We start from the raw sequence: 17,029 nt of genomic DNA on the forward strand, positions 1-17,029 counted from the left end.
TGGCCTGGCTGAACAAATTGCATTACCATTAAGGCAGATATTCATATGCACTACATCAATGCAGATGAAAAGGTGAAACTTGTAGAAAATGCTACAAAGTGGATCACATAGAAAGAGCATCTCAGGTAGACAAAAACAAATGGACTGAACAGGGAAGAGAAAGAGATGAAAAGTCAAGTTGTAGTTTCAAAAAGTGTCATGGTCCAGTCCGTGAAGTCCGTATTCCAGTTCACGGTCCGGTCCATCGACCCTTGCTCCAGGTTTTCCTGACTACCCTGTTTCTGTTCTTGTTGAGTTCAAATTGAGGCAGCTGATGCTCGTTGGGGCTGGCTGCATAAATACCTTCAGAGACCCAGGCGTGGCGGCTGGATTGTTCTTGTCATTACTCCTTGTATCCCTTGCTCAACCTTCTGTTTCCTCGCCTGAAGCCCTGCCTTGTCTTGCCGGTAACTCTCGCCTCGTCTCACCTGCAGTCTTGTCCCGGAGTCACCCTGTACCTAGCTCCCTTCCTGTCCCTTGCCTCTGTCGGGTGGTGATCCACGCCCTGCCCAGGTGATCCGCACCCTGCCCAGGAGGAGCCTCGCCTCGCCTCAAGTCTCCTGCCTCCAGCCTCCAGCCTCGCCTCGCCTCAAGTCTCCTGCCTCCAGCCTCCAGCCTCGCCTCAAGTCTCCTGCTTCCAGCCTCCAGCCTCGCCTCAAGCCTCAAACCCCCAGTCTCGCCTCGCCTCAAGTCTCAAGTCTCGTCTCCTGCCTCGCCTTGCCTCAAGTCTCAAGCCTCCAGCCTCCTGCCAAGCCTCACCTCGTCTCTTGCCTAGCCTCCAGCCTGAAGACTCCAGCCTCTAGCATCTAGCCTCTTGCCAAGCCAAACCGTCTCTAGCCTCTAGCCTCAAGCCTGAAGACTCCAGCCTCCTGCCTCCTGCCATGCCTTGCCTCTAATCTCTGGCCTCAAGCCTGAAGACTCCAGCCTCGTCCTGCCTGCCTGCCAAGCTTTACCTCTAATCTCTAGCCTCAAGCCTGAAGACTCCAGCCTCGTCCTGCCTGCCAGCCAAGCCTCGTCCTTGCCTAGTTCTGGGGTCCGAGCCAGAGGCAAGACCCAGGTACTGGGTCCTTGTCCAGTCTCTGGCTCTGAGTACAAGCCCGGGCTCCTAGCTCTTTTGTCCAGTCCTGTTCCAGGTTCCTGGTTTTCCTGTCCATGTCCTTGCCATTGCCCTGTATCCTAGTCCTGTCCCTAGTACTTCAATGTCTGGGTATTGCACTTGGGTCCGTTCCCAGCCGCCGCCTTATGACAAAAAGAGCACTAATCTGCATGCTGCGGATGAAAATTCTGATAATGATGAGAGTGACATGTGATTTTGTAGCCTTGAGATTTACAATGTGAAAGCTAATAATAAACAAGTAATATGGCTTACACCAGAAGTGAACAGCAAATTAATTTAAATGAAATTGGACACTGGTTCAACTATTTCAGTCATTCCACAAAATGGGTTTGAATGGCATTTTAAAGATACTAAACTGAAGTGTGCAGATGTCCAAATGAGAACTTATACAGGGGAAAAGATAACTCCTGTGGGAATGACATTTGTAACAGTGAAATACAACAACCAACAAGCCACATTGGGCTTGTATGTGGTAAACACAGAAGGGCCAGCATTGTGGGGATGTGAGTGGCTGAGACAACTGCAACTTGATTGGAGATATATCCACCATTGGCATGTCACATCCTCTGCAATGAAGTCAACTGAAAGTGAATTAAGAAATGTAGTGGATGTTGCCACAACTGTCTCCATACTGTCCACCATGAACCTTTCCCCAACAGGGGACAAACAGACTTTGGTGCCAGCCTCTGTGCCTCTAGTTGGAAAGCATATTGGACCAAGGAAAGCCCATGCTGCCCAGAGGAATCAAGAAAGTGATGAAAGCAGTGGTCTGACTACAGCAGTTTTTGTAGGTAACATATCTGAGAAAGCTTTGATACATTAATCGGGTGGTTACTTGCAAAGTGTTGGCACGTGGCCAAGTTGTTAAGGCGTTCGTCTAGTGATCTGAAGGTCGCTCGTTCGAGGCTTGGCTGAGGCAGTATGTGTGTCCTTGAGCGAAGCACTTAACCACACATTGCTCTGCGACGACACCGGTGCCAAGCTGTATGGGTCCTAATGCCCTTCCCTTGGACAACATCGGTGGCGTGGAGAGGGGAGACTTGCAGCATGGGCAACTGCTGGTCTTCCATACAACTTTGCCCAGCCCTGCGCCCTGGAAACCTTCCAAGGTGCAAATCCATGGTCTCATGAGACTAATGGATGCCTAAAAAAAACTTGCAAAATGTGGCTTGGTTTTAAGCAGGAAGAGAGTTCAAGGAGCTTCAGGAAGGTTGCATGTATTCTGCTTTTGTGAGCCTAAAGAACCAAGATCTACCCTGTGCTCAAGAAGGTTATTGCAGAACTTCAAGTGGGAGACAAAAAGCTGCTTGTAAAAGCAAGTGCAAAGACCAAAGCCTAGCTGGATGAATGTACGGCCAAAAAGAAAGGAGTCAATGGAGATACAAAAACAGAGAATTTGTCAGATAATGTTGTGGATGAGGAAACCAAGAGGAGAGATCAGATTGTAAAGGGAGCAATAGAAGGGTTAATAAGAGAATACTCCAGTGACTAAATGTACCTTCCCTAGATCAAGATGCACAAACTAGAAGAAGAAAATGAAGCAAAGCAAGGTGGCTAGAACTGTCGGAATCACTTACTGCAGACTCAGAATCAACTCTTACAGCCATTACGGAGGAGGCCCCAAAACCTGAGATTGTTTCACAGCCACAAGTCTCAGCTGCCAAGCAGAGTGATCCCCCTTGTGAGGAAAAACATTATCCCACAAGAGTAAGAAAGCCTCCGCAGCAATTAAATCTATAGGCTGGAATGGGGCAAAATAAAATTTACTATGCTGTGGATGTCTGTATAGAAGTTGCATTATATAGTATACAGGGTATATAGTTGAGATGCATTCTATATTGCATTGGAGTTTAGAGCTAAGCAGGAAGGAGTGTTGTGTATTTAATATTTCAATAGTGTTTAAGTGATATTGTAAATATATTGTTTGATTAAGCATTCTTACTTGTCTGAATAATTCATTACGCATTATATGTAAAAAAAATGTGAATTGCATAGGTCACAATGCTACCACATGATAAGTGCATGCTTTGCTTAAAGTAAAACCTGAAGTTAGACTCGCATTCCTGGTTCAGTCTTTTCCTTGCAATTAGATTTATGTTTTGGAGTTATAAAACATAATACTAGTATTATTGTTCACTCACTTATGTAATAATGTTAATTGCAAAATCAGAGGCAGCAGTGTCGATCCAATGTAATCCTGTCTGGTTAATTGTGCCCAAACCAGGGACTACTCCAGTAATATTTTTTTAAATCACTCTGGTTAACTTGCAACCATTCATCTAGAATCTGGCATGGCATGGTGTGTCTGTTGTATGTGGAGAGATTGTGTCAAAGAGGTTCATGTTACCTGGAGTTTAGAAGGAGAGAGGATCTAATTGAATATTGCATGATTCCGGTAGCATTTGGCTACATCTGGTAGGTGTATCAAGGATTCCCCTAGCTGATGTAGTCTAGAATGAGGGGTTACCATCTCAGGTTACAGGGTTAGACATTGTGAACTGTGAAGGCGGTGAATCAGTGGAATTCTCTGCTACAGGAGGCCGTGGAGGCTAAATCATTGAATCATTAAGACAAAGAAATAGCTTTATCAATGCAAAAAATGCACAGGATGGAATAAGGAGGGTGCAGGAATATGATGTTGATTTCGATGCTCAGCTAATACCTATTGTGCTGTGCATTTCACAGCTCCTATTCTCTTCTGTCTTTGTTCTCACCCTCTAACTGCTCCCAGATAACCTTGGTTACAGCTTATCCTCATGGTCACCCTCTACCCTCCCTGTAATTATCGAGCTTCTTCTTTCCCTTTCGCATTTCTGATGGAAGGGCTCTGACCCGAAAGCTTCTTTCCTTTCCCACAGATACAAACCATCCTGCTGAGTAACTCCAGCCTTTTCTACTTTCATTTTAGATATTTGTCGTTTTGAATAATTGAGTGGCTTGACAGGGACAAATAGTTTACCCTGGCAATTTCTTTCAATGCTGCACCGTGTCGTCAATCTAATTCTCTGTAAAGCATTTTTTTTCACTTTTATGCTAGTTCTTTCCCATCATCTCCGCAGGCAATGGCATCTGACAGGCTGAATAATAATTGCAGCCTGAGTAGACGCTGCTCAAGTCCAACCACATACAATTAAACATGGGTGCAGACTTACATGGCCTTATAAGGGACATCAATGGACGACATCTTTTGTCTGATAAAGCAAAGCTAGGGTGGGATGCAATGAACATAATCTAAATCTATCATTGCAGTTCTTCTTTTATTTTGTAAAAAACTATATTTAATTCAGCCAATGACTGTCTCTGCATAAAATCGCTGTAGCCATGTTCAGTGAGCCCACCTGCACTGGGTGCTAATCCAACTAACCATTAAAGTGTCTAAATGAATAATAACTATAATTCCGTACAAATCAAGGCAGGATGTTTTAGCAAGTTACCAACCCTCCTGAGCTGTTTATCAGCAACCAGGCGCTACTGCCGCTGAATGCAGTAACCTACTTTCCCTGCTCAAGTTCACTCCCATTTACAAAATAAATGCTCAAACATTTCAAATGTCCAATTGTAATTTTATTATGGATAGTTTTTATTTCCAGAGAATTGTTTTACAGCAGTTAAAAACAACTATTTTGAATGCAGATTGGAATGCCTAATTTCAATCTTTCTTGCATTTGCAAGAATGTTTACATTATTTGGCTGATTCCTGAATCTCAAAGAGATGTTCCTGTTGTACAAAACTGTGGGCAGATCCCACCTGGAGTTGCCCATTCTGAAGGATGTGTTAGCCTTCTGGCATGTTTCTGTGCAGAATCTTTGTGACTCTGAATCTACAACTGACTATTCTTGTTGGTCAATGCAGACCTAAGTAAATATACTGTGGCACATTTAATGTCTCTGAGAGACTCAGCTCCCAGTTTGTAGGCTAAGAAACTACTCTGACAGAGCAGTACCCTCTCAGGGCTACTACCACTTGAACAAGCCATTAAACCGGGGTCAGGTTTCCAATGGCAGATGCACATACAGTAGTGGTTCAACTACTTGACTACTACGCTGGAAGCTTGACTAATAATCCGCAATTCCAAACTAATACTCAGGAGACCTGCTTTTAAGTTACAGCATGGCAGCTGTGGCATGCAACACTAGTTAATGATCAGGAATTTCAAAGGAGTAAAGAACATCCAGTCTTGGTAGTGGTGAACTGGATTGTTCAGGAAAAACCCATCATCTTCACTCATGTCCCCCAGGAGGGAAATCTCTCACCCTTGCAGTGTAGCCCAAATGTGACTCTTTGCTCAGATTAATGATATTGCTCATGAAATTGCCTCACAGGCTGTTCGGTTCAAGGACGGTTAAGGATGCACAATAAATGCTGCATCCTGACGGCCAAATCCTGAAAAGTGATTGACTAACAAGGAAAATCTACACTGTGGAGAGGAGGAAACAGTCAAACTTGCTTGTGTCAGCAGAGCCAGTTGGAGTAGCTTGCATTCATTCTGTTGAAGTTATTTAGCGATGGGGGGGGGGGTGCAGTGGAAACAGAAAGGTATTCTGCTGGTTGTTTGGACATGATCTCCCCACCCACTTTGTTCCATCTGTCCTTCACCTCTCCTCCAGTGGCTCCTGGTATCAGTTTATTATTTATTAAATTCCAGCACTGGCAGCCCTTTGTGTTCTTGTTATCACTCTCCTAACTCCCTCCACCTTGATCCTCCCCTCCCCCTCAACTGGGTCCACTTGCCTTTATTTTCTTTCTTCTATCACTGCTCCTCAACAAAGCTTTGAGTTACATCCCAGTATAACCTGATTGGCCCCAGAATGAACAATTTTCTACTCCCCCACCCACTACCTTCCCCTCCCCAACTCCTACAAAATCAGGTCTCTAACAGATCAAGGGTCCCCAGAAGACCTGGTGAATTTGCCCAGGTAAATTCCACTTCAGTTAGATTTCCTAACCTTTCTCAAGAAAAGCTGCAATAAGCTTAAATAGTGACAACTTGGGTAAAACATCTACCTGTCTCCTGGACAAAGTATATCTGTGGAGTTACACAAAGAGTAGGCAGAGAAACAGGTCCACTGTGCCGGCTGCAGTGATTCCTGGCTTTGTGTCTGTGGTCCTGCGAAACTTACTCTACTCAGCTCTGCAATGAACTGAAGCTGTGGCCTGCATCAGCTGCAGTGATGTCTGGCTTCATGCCTTTTGTAAAACTTGAGTTCTGAATTCTATTTGCTTACTTTTATTGTTTTCATGATTTTTTTTTCTCTCCCTGGGCACTGGGTATTTGATGGTCTTCTTTAATGGGTTCTTTTGGGGTTTCTTTATTTTGTTTCACCTGTAAGGAGGCGAATCCCAGGGTTGTTTAATGTATACATACTTTGATAATAAAAGTACTTTGAGTTTTAAATTATTTACATTAATCCTACATTTTAATTCTCCCCATATTCTTAAACACTCATCAGGTTAGGCTACGTCTGTTGGAAGAGAAACAATCAACATGTCATATCGAAGGCCCTTGGTCAAATCAGTCCTGCAGCCTGACCTGCTGTGTATTTCCAGCATTTACTGTTGTTTTTTATTCTCATTAACTCACTGATATCCTGCTGCTCACCTATACACTAGGAACAATTAACAGCAGCCAATTAATCTAACAATCCGCACGCCTTTGGGATGTAGGTCTTAGCTGGAGTACCTGAGAGAAATAAATGTCGTCACAAGGAGAACATGCAAACTCCAGGCGGACAGCACCAGAGGTTAGGATCAAAGCCAGACTTTTGGCACGTTGAGAAAGAATCTCTGCTAGCCTTGTGGAGCACTGTGCCCCATTTCAAATCCCGGCAGCCATAACTTGGTTCCTATTTCAATATACAGTATTGTTAGTTCATCAGCCCAGTAATGCTGAAGCCTTATGGTTGGGAATTACCTAGACAATAATATTTATCCACTTAATGCCTTCAACATAATGGAAGAAAAGAAAATCGGCCTTTGTAGCATTCAAGGATTAATTGTGAATTGTTTCATGAGGTGGGCTTCAAAGAATAACATAAAGGAGAAGATGCTCTCACATTGGCCTCAGAGACGGAGATCGCAGGGTTGTTGTTGCGTGGGGTTTTGTGAAGATGCCTCTATGTTCTGTTGGTCAAAGCAAGCATAAAAGGCATTGTGCTCATCTGGGAGCGGAACCTCTAAATCTTTCCCCTCTCACGTTAAACCAAAGCCCTTTAGTTTTAGATTTCCCTACCATATGAAAAAGATTGTGACAATTCACTTTGTCTATGTCCCTCATGATCTTATAAATCAAGAGAGGCATCAGTTTACAAACGTATATGGAAAGGCACTCCTCGGCCTCCTATGTTTCAGTCTCAGCCTATTCAGCCTCTTCTTATATCTCAAATTGTTCAGTCCCAGATGCATCATTGTGAATGTTTTCTGCACTCTTTCCAGCTTAATGAATCTTGCCCACACCTAGGAAACCAGAACTACACACAACAGTCCAAGGACGCTCTCACCAACATCTTGAAGTCTCAACTCTTGTACTTCGACCATTGAAGACAAACATGCCAAATGCTTTCTTCACCACATTGTCAACCTGTGTTGCCATGTCCTTGTACCTCTATCTCTCCTCATTTTACAACAATCTCCCTGCCTTGTCATTCACTAGATAAATCCAGCCCTGGTTTTGACTTCCCAAAACATATCATCCCTGCATGTGTTCAAGTTAAGTCCCAGAGATTGAGCTGCTTTAATTTTGGACAAAGGAAATCTATCAGAGAAGCGAGAACTGGATGAACATAGGCCATTTGTAATGAGCCTGTACATTCTATCTGTGACCGCATGGGTTTCCTCTTGGTGCTCTGGATTCTCCCCACATTCCAAGGACATGGGTGAAATTGAACTCAATCTGCATTTCTCAACCCAGCTCTGCATCTTTGGTGTAGGTTAAAAGGTCGGTCTACCACTGCTGTCTAGAAGTCCTGTACTGTGCTGTACTGTACTATGTTCCATGCTCCTATCAATGTCCTGTTGTCATGTACAGTACAACAACCTTCTACACTATCCACAACACCACCAACCTTATTTTTTTTTAATTTATAATTTTAAGGTCACTAAGGTATAAGCGGGCTGTTAGAGGTAGGATTTTTTACACAGAAAGTGGAAGAATACATTTTTCCCAGGTAATTATTGGTCAGGAGATGGTTAAGAAGACATCAGAAATATGTTCATGGCTTGAAGTCACAGATGTGAATTTTAAACTCAACAAAATGTTAGCAAGGAAGAGCATCACCAAAAGTGACTTAATCCATTAGTACATCCATTGTGGTTGTGCAAGACGCTTGCCTTCAGGACAATCATGTCCGTTGTTGATGGAGACCTGCTGCTCTCATTACTCGTGCTCCATTTACAGACAGAACACACTCAGCAGCTCCAGCTAGTCCTCACTGCCCATTCTTCAAGGGCATCCTGTGACCAAGAGGCATGTCTTATTTCTTCCCCCAGAGAGCTCTTTTGTGTAACACACCGCTGAAGTGGAAATCTTATGCTGCTTTGATTATGGGTTTCATCAAAACTCCACAAGCAACAACTCAGGGGATAAAAATATCCAATTAGTTTGTCAATTTCCCCTAACAATAGAAAACATTAAAATTTCGTGTGCCATTTCTCTTTTGTTGATACTGGGTTTAACTTGGTTGCTTCAATAGGGTTAAGAACCATAGATTCAGAAGTAGGCCCTTCAGCCCACGATGTCCATGCCAGCTACCAGGTACGCTAATTCCATTTATCAGAACTTGGTCTGTAGACTTCCATGCCTCCACAACTCAAGTGTTCATCCAGGTATACATATACCACTTTGGAGACTACTGGGGGATGGGTGACCTACCGGGGGGAACTGCAGCTGCCTGATCTCTGGCACTGAGTCTGTCCCTGTGGCTCAGAAGGGAAAGGGATAGAAGAGTGATACAGTGGTGATAGGGGATTTCATAGGCAGAGGAGCAGACAGCAGATTGTGTAGACGTGAAAGAGACACCTGGATGGTAGGTTGCCTCCCTGATGCAACTGTTCGGGATGTCTTGCATCGGGTTCACAGCATTCTAAAGGAGGAGGGTGAACAGCTGGGAGTTGTGGTACATATTGGTATCAGTGAAATAGATAGGAAAAGGGAGAAGGTCCTGAAGAGAGAATATAGGGAGTTAGGTAGAAAGGTGAAAAGGGGGCATCCAGGGTAGTGATCTCTGGATTGCTGCTTGTGCCTGAGGGTAGGAATAGGATGAGTTGCTGCAAGAGGCAGTGCTTTAGATTTCTGTATCACTGGGATCTCTTTTGGGGAAGGTTTCACCTGTACAAAAAGTGCAAGTTACACCTGAACCAGGGGGGACTAATATTCTTGCAGGCACATTTTCTAGAGCTGTTAGAAAGGGTTTAAGCTAAACTAATTTAAGCTAATTTGGCTGGAGAATGGGAAGCGGAGTGATAGGGCTGAGGATGGGGCAGTTGATATACAAGTAGACTGTGAGGAAGGACAGCAGACGATAGGTGAAAATTGCAGTCAGTGGGATGAGTTAAGGTGTAATGGGGGGCCAAATTTGAAAAGAGTGATGAATACAGGACTGAAAGTGTTATATTTGAAAGCAGGCAGTATATGGAATAAGGTAGATCATCAGCGCAGTTAGAGATTGTTGTTCCTCTCCTCGCCTTGTGGCGCATCGGGCAGCAACCTTCCCTGTTTCTTTAGCATTTGTCTGTTCCACGAGGCCCAGTTGCTAGCTCGATGCTCAATGCAGCACGGATGGAAAACTTGCAAGCAGACAGCCGGATTGAAACCCCTGACCACTCACCTCAGAGTGTTGTGCAGATGCCACAACACCACCAGCCAATTAGAGACAGACAGGTATGATGTTGTGTGCATCGCTGAGCCGTGGCAGAAAGAAGATCATACCAAGGAGCTTAACATCCAAGGATACACATTGTCTCCAAAGGATAGGCAGGTAGGCAGGGGTAAAAAGTGAAATCAAATTCATAGAAAGAGGTGACATAGGATTGGAAAATGTAGGACCCTTGTGGATAAGAAACTGCAAGGGTACAAAAACCCTGATGGGAGTTACTATATATACAGTACGAGGGGTAATTGATAAATTCATGGCCTAAGGTAGAAGAAGTCAATTTTAGAAAACCTAGCACATTTATTTTTCCTACATTTACACACTTAGTCTAGTGGTCGTGGAGCATATGGATCCCTTCTTTGTAGTGTCGGTGTCTTGGACCTCCAGAAAATGGGCCACATCAGGGGTGATGGATAAGTTTGTGGCCTTAGGTACAAGCAGATGACTTATACAGCTCTTGTTATATGCATGTGCAGTTCAACTCTTAGGCCATGAACTTATCAATCACTCCTGCTGTGGACCACTTCTACAAAGAAGGGATCTGTATGCTCCATGGCCGCTGGACTAAGTGTGTACATGTAGGAGGGGAATATGTTGAAAAATAAATGTACTAGTTTTTCTAAAATTGACTCCTTCTACCTTAGGCCACAAACTTATCAATCACCCCTCGTACAGTAGCCAGAATGTGTGTTACAAATTGCAATGGAGATGGAAAAGGCATGTAAAAAGGGCAATGTTGCAATAGTCAAGGGAATTTCAATATGCAGATAGATTGGGAAAATCAGGTTGATGCTGAGGGAAAATCAGTTTGATGCTGGAATTTGTAGAATGCCTACAAGATGGCTTTTTAGAGCAGCTTGTGGTTGAGCCCTCTAGGAGAATCGCAGTTTGGATTGGGTGCTATGTAATGACCCAGATTTGTTTAGGGAGCTTAAGGTAAAGGAACCTTCAGGAGCCCGTGATCAAAATATGATAGAATTCACCCTGCAGTTTGAAAAGGAGAAGCTAAAATCGGATGTATCAGTATTATAATGGAGTAAGGGGAATTACAGAAGCATGAGAGAGCAGATGGTCAAAGTTGATTGGAAAGGGACACGCAGGAATATTGGGAGAACAGCAATAGCTGGAGTTTCTGGAAGCAATTTGAAAGACGCAAGAAAGATACATCCCAAAGATGAATAAATATTCTATAGGGAGGATGAGACAACCATAGCTGACAAGGGAAGTCAAAGACAGCATACAAGCAAAAGGGAGGATATATAATATAGCAACATTTAGTGGAAATGTAAAGTTTGGAAGCCTTTAAAAACCAACAGAAGGCAACTAGAAAGGCCATTAAGTGAGAAATGATGAAATATGAAGGTTAGATTGCCAATACTATGAAAGAGGATTAAAAAAAAGTTTTAAAGATATATAAAGGGTAAAAGAGAGATGAGACCAGATATTGGACCGCTGAAAAATGACACTGGTGAAGTAGTAATGGGGGACAAAGAAATAGTGGACAAAGTTAGTAAGTAGTTTGCAGCAGTCTTCACTGTGGAAGACATTAATAGAATGCCAGAAATTTGAGCGTGTCGGGGGCAGAAGTGAGTGTCATTGCTGTTACTAAAGAGAAGGTGCTTGGGAAACTGAAAAGTCTAAAGGTAGATGTACCAGGTGGACTACACCCCCAAGCTTCAGGAAGGGGTAGCTAGAAACAATATAATTATCTTTCAAGAACCACTACATTCTGGAATGGTTCTGGAGGACTGGTAGTATTGAGGAAGCAGAGGAGCTACAGAAGGACTTAGACAGATTAGGAGAATGGGCGAAGAAATGGCAGATGGAATACAGTTTTGAAAAGTGCATGGACATGTGTTTTGGTAAAAGAAGTAAAAGCATAGATTATGTGGAGAGAAAATGCAAAAATCTGAATTGCAAAGGGACTTGGAAGTCTTCGTGCAGGATTCCCTAAAGGTTAATTTGCAGTTTGAGTCAGTGGTGAAGAATGCAAACGCAATGTTGGTATTCATTTCGAGAGAACTAGAATATAAAAACAAGGATGTAATGCTGAGGCTTTATAGGGCGCTGGTGATAACTCATTTGGAGTATTGTAAGCAGTTCTGGGCCCCTTATCTGAGAAAGGATGTGCTGACTTCGGAGACACTTCAAAGAAGGTTCACAAATATGATTCTGGGATTGAGAGGCTTGACATATGAGAGTGTTTGAATGCTCTGGCCCTGCACTCACTGGAATTCAGAAGAATGAGGGGGGGATCTCATTGAAACCTATCAAATGGTGAAAGGCCTCGACAGAGTGGATGTGGAAAGGATGTTTCCTGTGGTGGAAGAGTCTAAGAATAGAGGACACAGCCTCAGAATAGAGGGATGTCCATTTAGATGAGAAGGAACTCCTTTAGCCAGAGAGTGGTGAATCTGTGGAATTGATTGTCACAGCTTCAGGCCAAGTTTTTGAGTATATGCAAGGCGGAAGTTGATAGTTTCTTGATTAATCAGGGTGTCAAAGGTTACGGAGAGAAGGCAGGAGAACGGGGTTGAGCGATATAAATCAGCCATGATGGAATGGCAGAACAAACTTGATAGGTTGAATGGCCTAATTCTGCTCCTACATCTCCTGGACTTATTTTTTTAAACGTTGTGATAATTTCTGCCCCCCACCACCCCCTTCTAAACCTTATCGCCCTTACCTTAGCTCTGGGCCTGCTGAATTTAGCCACCTTCGCTATGAGGTTTAGATTCCCCTGTTCTTCTCTTTCTGGAAATTTGAACACTCCTAAGCCTCCTCCGCTCCAAGGAAAACAAACTCAACCCAAAGTCACTCCTCTAGCTGAAACACATTGTCCCATGCAACATTGTGGTGAATCTCATCTGCAAACCTTTCCAAAGCAATCCCTTTCTTCCTATGTGACCAGAACTGCGTACAGTATTCTAGCTGCAGTATAAAAAATACTTTGTAAAGTTGTAAAATAAGTTATGGAGTAGCCATGTATCATTCAAAGATATCAAAGTGCTTGTTGCCAATAATTCCCGAGTGTGAGGATTAAAGAATGAAAAATGGACTTTCACACAGCACCTTGTGAAGTGTGGTCACTGTTACAACAGGGGAACTTGACTGCAAAGACCCATAGACAGAAAAATGCTTACGACAAGATTATTTATTGAGGGATGAGTATTGGCCTGAAACTTGGAGTATCTGCTTGTTCTTCTTTGGAACAACAGGATGTGATCTTCTACATCTGCCTGAGTAGGAGAAAGCGGTCCTTGTTTTCACAAATCATCCAATTAAAAAACAGGCTGCTGTTGGCATGTTTGCCAATGCCACAGAACACAGAGACATAAGATGCTGGAACGTACAATGTACTGGAGGAATTCAGTGAGCCAGGTAGCATCTATCGAGAGGACAGATAGTCAACATTTTAGTTTGAGACCCTTCATCTGGACTGAATGTTGACTGCCTATTTCCCTCCATAGCCCTGACCTGCTGAGTTTCTTCAGAGCCTGACCAAGGACCAGATATCTGTTTACCAGAGCTGGCATTGGGAAGAAGCACAACTGGCCATCTCTGCAGGAGCAGGTACTTGGAGAATATTTTTGTGTGTCGGTGGAGATTAGAGAGAGGAAAGAAGCCAAGGGAGGAGCTGTAAGGTGATTACTTTAAGGTGAAGACCGAACTGGTTAGGAGCCAATGTAGGTCAGAGTTACGTAGTTCGAGGTAAATGGGATTTTGCAGGCAGTTAGGATGTGGTAATCAGGGTTTCAGATGAACCTATGAAGGTAAAGAAGGGGGGACTGACAGGAAAGCTGTGGGAGAGAGTCAGAAAAGGTTGGAGGATGGAGAACACTAGCACAATCTTACCCAGTCCTACACACACATGAATATTAATGAATCAATACAATACAGTACTTCTGCCTTTTCTAAACCTGTGACATTAAAGTCAGCTGTACAGTCTCAGACATGAACAGACTTAATCAAGACCAGACTTAACCAGATCAAATATACTCAGTGTGAAATTACATAGATACCAGAAATACAAACTAAAAGTAGACAGTTGAAATACACAGCAGGCCAGGTAACAGCTGCAGAGTGAGAAACAGAGTTATCTTTCCAGGTCAATGACCTTCCATCAGAACACATAATCTCGCGCCGAAAATCAAACAAAAGGTGGAACTCTGAAAGAAGCAGTGCTGAGTTTGACCCAAAAGGATGACTGTGTTTCCCCTTCCACAGATGCTGCCAGACCTGATGAGTGTTTCCAACATTTATTTCAGACGCCGATAGCTTCAGTTTCTTTGATTTTGTGCTTTAGATTGTTTGCACATGTGCTGGCTATCTGTTGATGCCAGCAGTCTTACCTCCACTTCAAACATTTCATACGTGTTGTCCAAGAGCAGGACCCTGAGCTGCATCACCTTGCCAGCAGAGTGATGTGCTGCTCCTGTTCTCCCAGGGCTTTGCTGAGCAGGGACAGGCTCCTTCTTGTGCTTGGCTTTTCTTTCACTCTCACACATTATTGCGAGACCAGCTGGTGAAGCCCTGCCAAACCAACATGATAAACTATGACTCTGCGCATACACAGAAAGCTCCCAGACAGTCACACATTCGTCTGTAAAGGTACTGGCAATAGCATTGGGAAAAACAGAAGCCAGATGTGGCTTTTCAGAAGACACTCTGCCATCCATTTCAATTGGTCCTTTAACCTAAGCTTCACCTCCAGCAGCTTCAATTTTATTCAGTTAAAGTCTATCAACCTCAATTTTGTATATTCAATTGAGTTGAATACAGTTGATTAATAAAGTCTTCCCTGAATGCACTGCTCTTAAATTCCGATGATTTTCTCCTCTGTGTCTCAGAATCCCCACAGGAAGAGATAATTTCTTCAATTCCCATAAGGAATCACCTTCCTTCCCATGCACCCTTCAGGCAGTTATTGCTAATGGTTCCAAAATTACTGAGCATAGTCTTCAAATAACCAGATGTGCTAAAAAGTGTTTGCAGTGAGCAGAAGCAATCAGACACAAGTGGCACAGAGTTCAGCGGGTAGAACTGCAGCCTAGCAGTGCCAATGGCCTGGGATGAAACCTGACCTGTGTGTGTGTGTGTGTGTGGAGTTTCCATGTGATTGCAGGGGTCTCCCCCAGGAGTTCTGACATCCCAAAGACATGCGGCTTGATGGTTTGATAAACCACTGTCAATTGCCCCTTGTATGTATAGGTATGAGGCAAAATCTGAAAGGAGCTGATGGGAATATGTTTAGAATTTTTAAAAACTGGGATTCATGTAGGATTGGTGAAAGTGAGTGATTGATGGTCAGCACAGACTCGATGGGCTGAAATGCCTCTGCGACTCTGTGTAGGTATGACTCTGTGACTCCAGTCATGAAGGTGTCCATGGCATGAAAGAAGAAACAACAGCACAGAGGATGGTTATTTTTCACTGCTGACAATGTGAATATTTCTGAATACCCCAGCTTCTGCAGAGGGTGAAGTGCCAATGAATTGCCAAGGTTTACTGTATTCTTGGGCACAGTTCTGAAAAGCACCCATCTGACTCCTGAACAGGCAAGCTAAAAGTACTCTTGCTACCCCAGTCCCAGTCTCCTGAGCCATAACTTGGAACAGATAAGCTCCTTGCTTCCTCCATCGTTCAGTGGTAGAATTTTTTACTTTTGAATTTGAAAGTTGTGGGTTCCAGTCCCATATTCAGCTATCTGATCCCGTTATCCAGCTGACTACCAGTATGGAGTTGACAGGCTGAATGTTCTCCTTCTCTGTCATCATAAATAACTATTACAAGACTAGAGCCCTCGACCCTACAAGAGATTTGGGAAACTAAATTCAATAGTGCTTTATTAAAATTAACATATTTATTAATCACAACAGGCCAAAAACACTCGGCTTGTTTTGAGTCACTGCAATAATTACAATTGATAACAGCAAGCTAATAACTGCGGACTTTAAGAAAAATACTTCATGCAGAAAACAATTGCTGTAATGAAAACACAGCCATTTTAAAATGCAGATAATCTTTCAGCCTTCTTGGCAACTTATAATGACGAGAATCAATCCTTGTGCAAATAACTTCTCTATTAAATAGATTTATATTCACTCCCTTTTGCAGTTTTACCATGCCAAAATAAATTTCACTTCAATAATTATTTTCTGAGCCCATCCACCACCTTTGTTAATTCATATAGTTAATGCAAGCAACCGCATCTTAAAAATAAAGGACTACCTGCCGTGAAATGCCACAAAGAATTCTTGCAAAAACTTCCTGATCTTATTCAGTGCGAGAGGGGAATATCCCAATGGGGTTCCCTGAGGAGCCTTGGTTCCGTCCGATGCCGTCCTGATCTGCAGCTCGGCAATGTAAACGCAGGCATAGGGAGCTCCAGCTCGGTACAGCTTGTTCAAGTACCAGGTTACAGCTCTTCATCACTGAACACAGATTAATCAGAGCAGGCTCCCGGCAGCTCACCTCATCCCCCGGGTACCAGACTCAACACATACAGCTCAGAGACTTCCTGTGTCTACCAATTGCTATAGCAATGAATTGTTACTTTTTGACTGAGGAATAATGGCATAATTTACAATATCAGCCCTCATTCTCTCTTACAAAATACGGTAAACTGAACACCTGCAGATGGGTCTTCAGTGGCACTGGTCATGATAAGCCAGGTAATAAGTCCTGCGTTATGCAGGCGAATTCATTGTTCACAGTAGCTCTCGTGCTTGTTATTCAGCTCCTGAGTGGCTGGATGTCATCGAGTAGGTTTCTTCTGTAACGTACAGTAAATCACTGTTGTTTTCTGTTTTGGACGTTCCATGTTCAATATGGTCAGTGTGCTGGGACGGAGGATCAACGCACAGCTGTATTTACCACGGGGTGAAATAAAATAAAGCCCATTTCTATATCTCATGCAGTGACCCTCCACAGGGACGAGCCCTCCCATCTACTGCCATGATGATGGCAGGCACAGACTGCAGGAGTAGCACCTCATCTTCTGTC

The 17,029-nt window shown here is 43.4% G+C and overlaps 1 protein-coding gene across 1 annotated transcript in view; it reads right to left on the reverse strand.

Annotated features, from left to right (window-relative positions):
• The window catches only part of LOC134353302 (FERM, ARHGEF and pleckstrin domain-containing protein 1-like), a 41,504-nt gene extending 25,020 nt beyond the window's left edge, over positions 1 to 16,484 (reverse strand). The window contains exons 1-2 of the mRNA XM_063061337.1: positions 16,256 to 16,484; positions 14,377 to 14,557 (exon numbers count right to left, since the gene is read on the reverse strand). Of these exons, the coding sequence (XP_062917407.1) occupies positions 14,377 to 14,532 (156 nt within the window). The 5' untranslated portion in view covers positions 14,533 to 14,557; positions 16,256 to 16,484. The remainder of the gene's footprint in view (positions 1 to 14,376; positions 14,558 to 16,255) is intronic.
• Between the last annotated feature and the right edge of the window lie 545 nt (positions 16,485 to 17,029).

Source organism: Mobula hypostoma, chromosome 10 (genome assembly GCF_963921235.1).
Source record: "Mobula hypostoma chromosome 10, sMobHyp1.1, whole genome shotgun sequence".
NCBI classification, from domain to species: Eukaryota; Metazoa; Chordata; class Chondrichthyes; order Myliobatiformes; family Myliobatidae; genus Mobula; species Mobula hypostoma.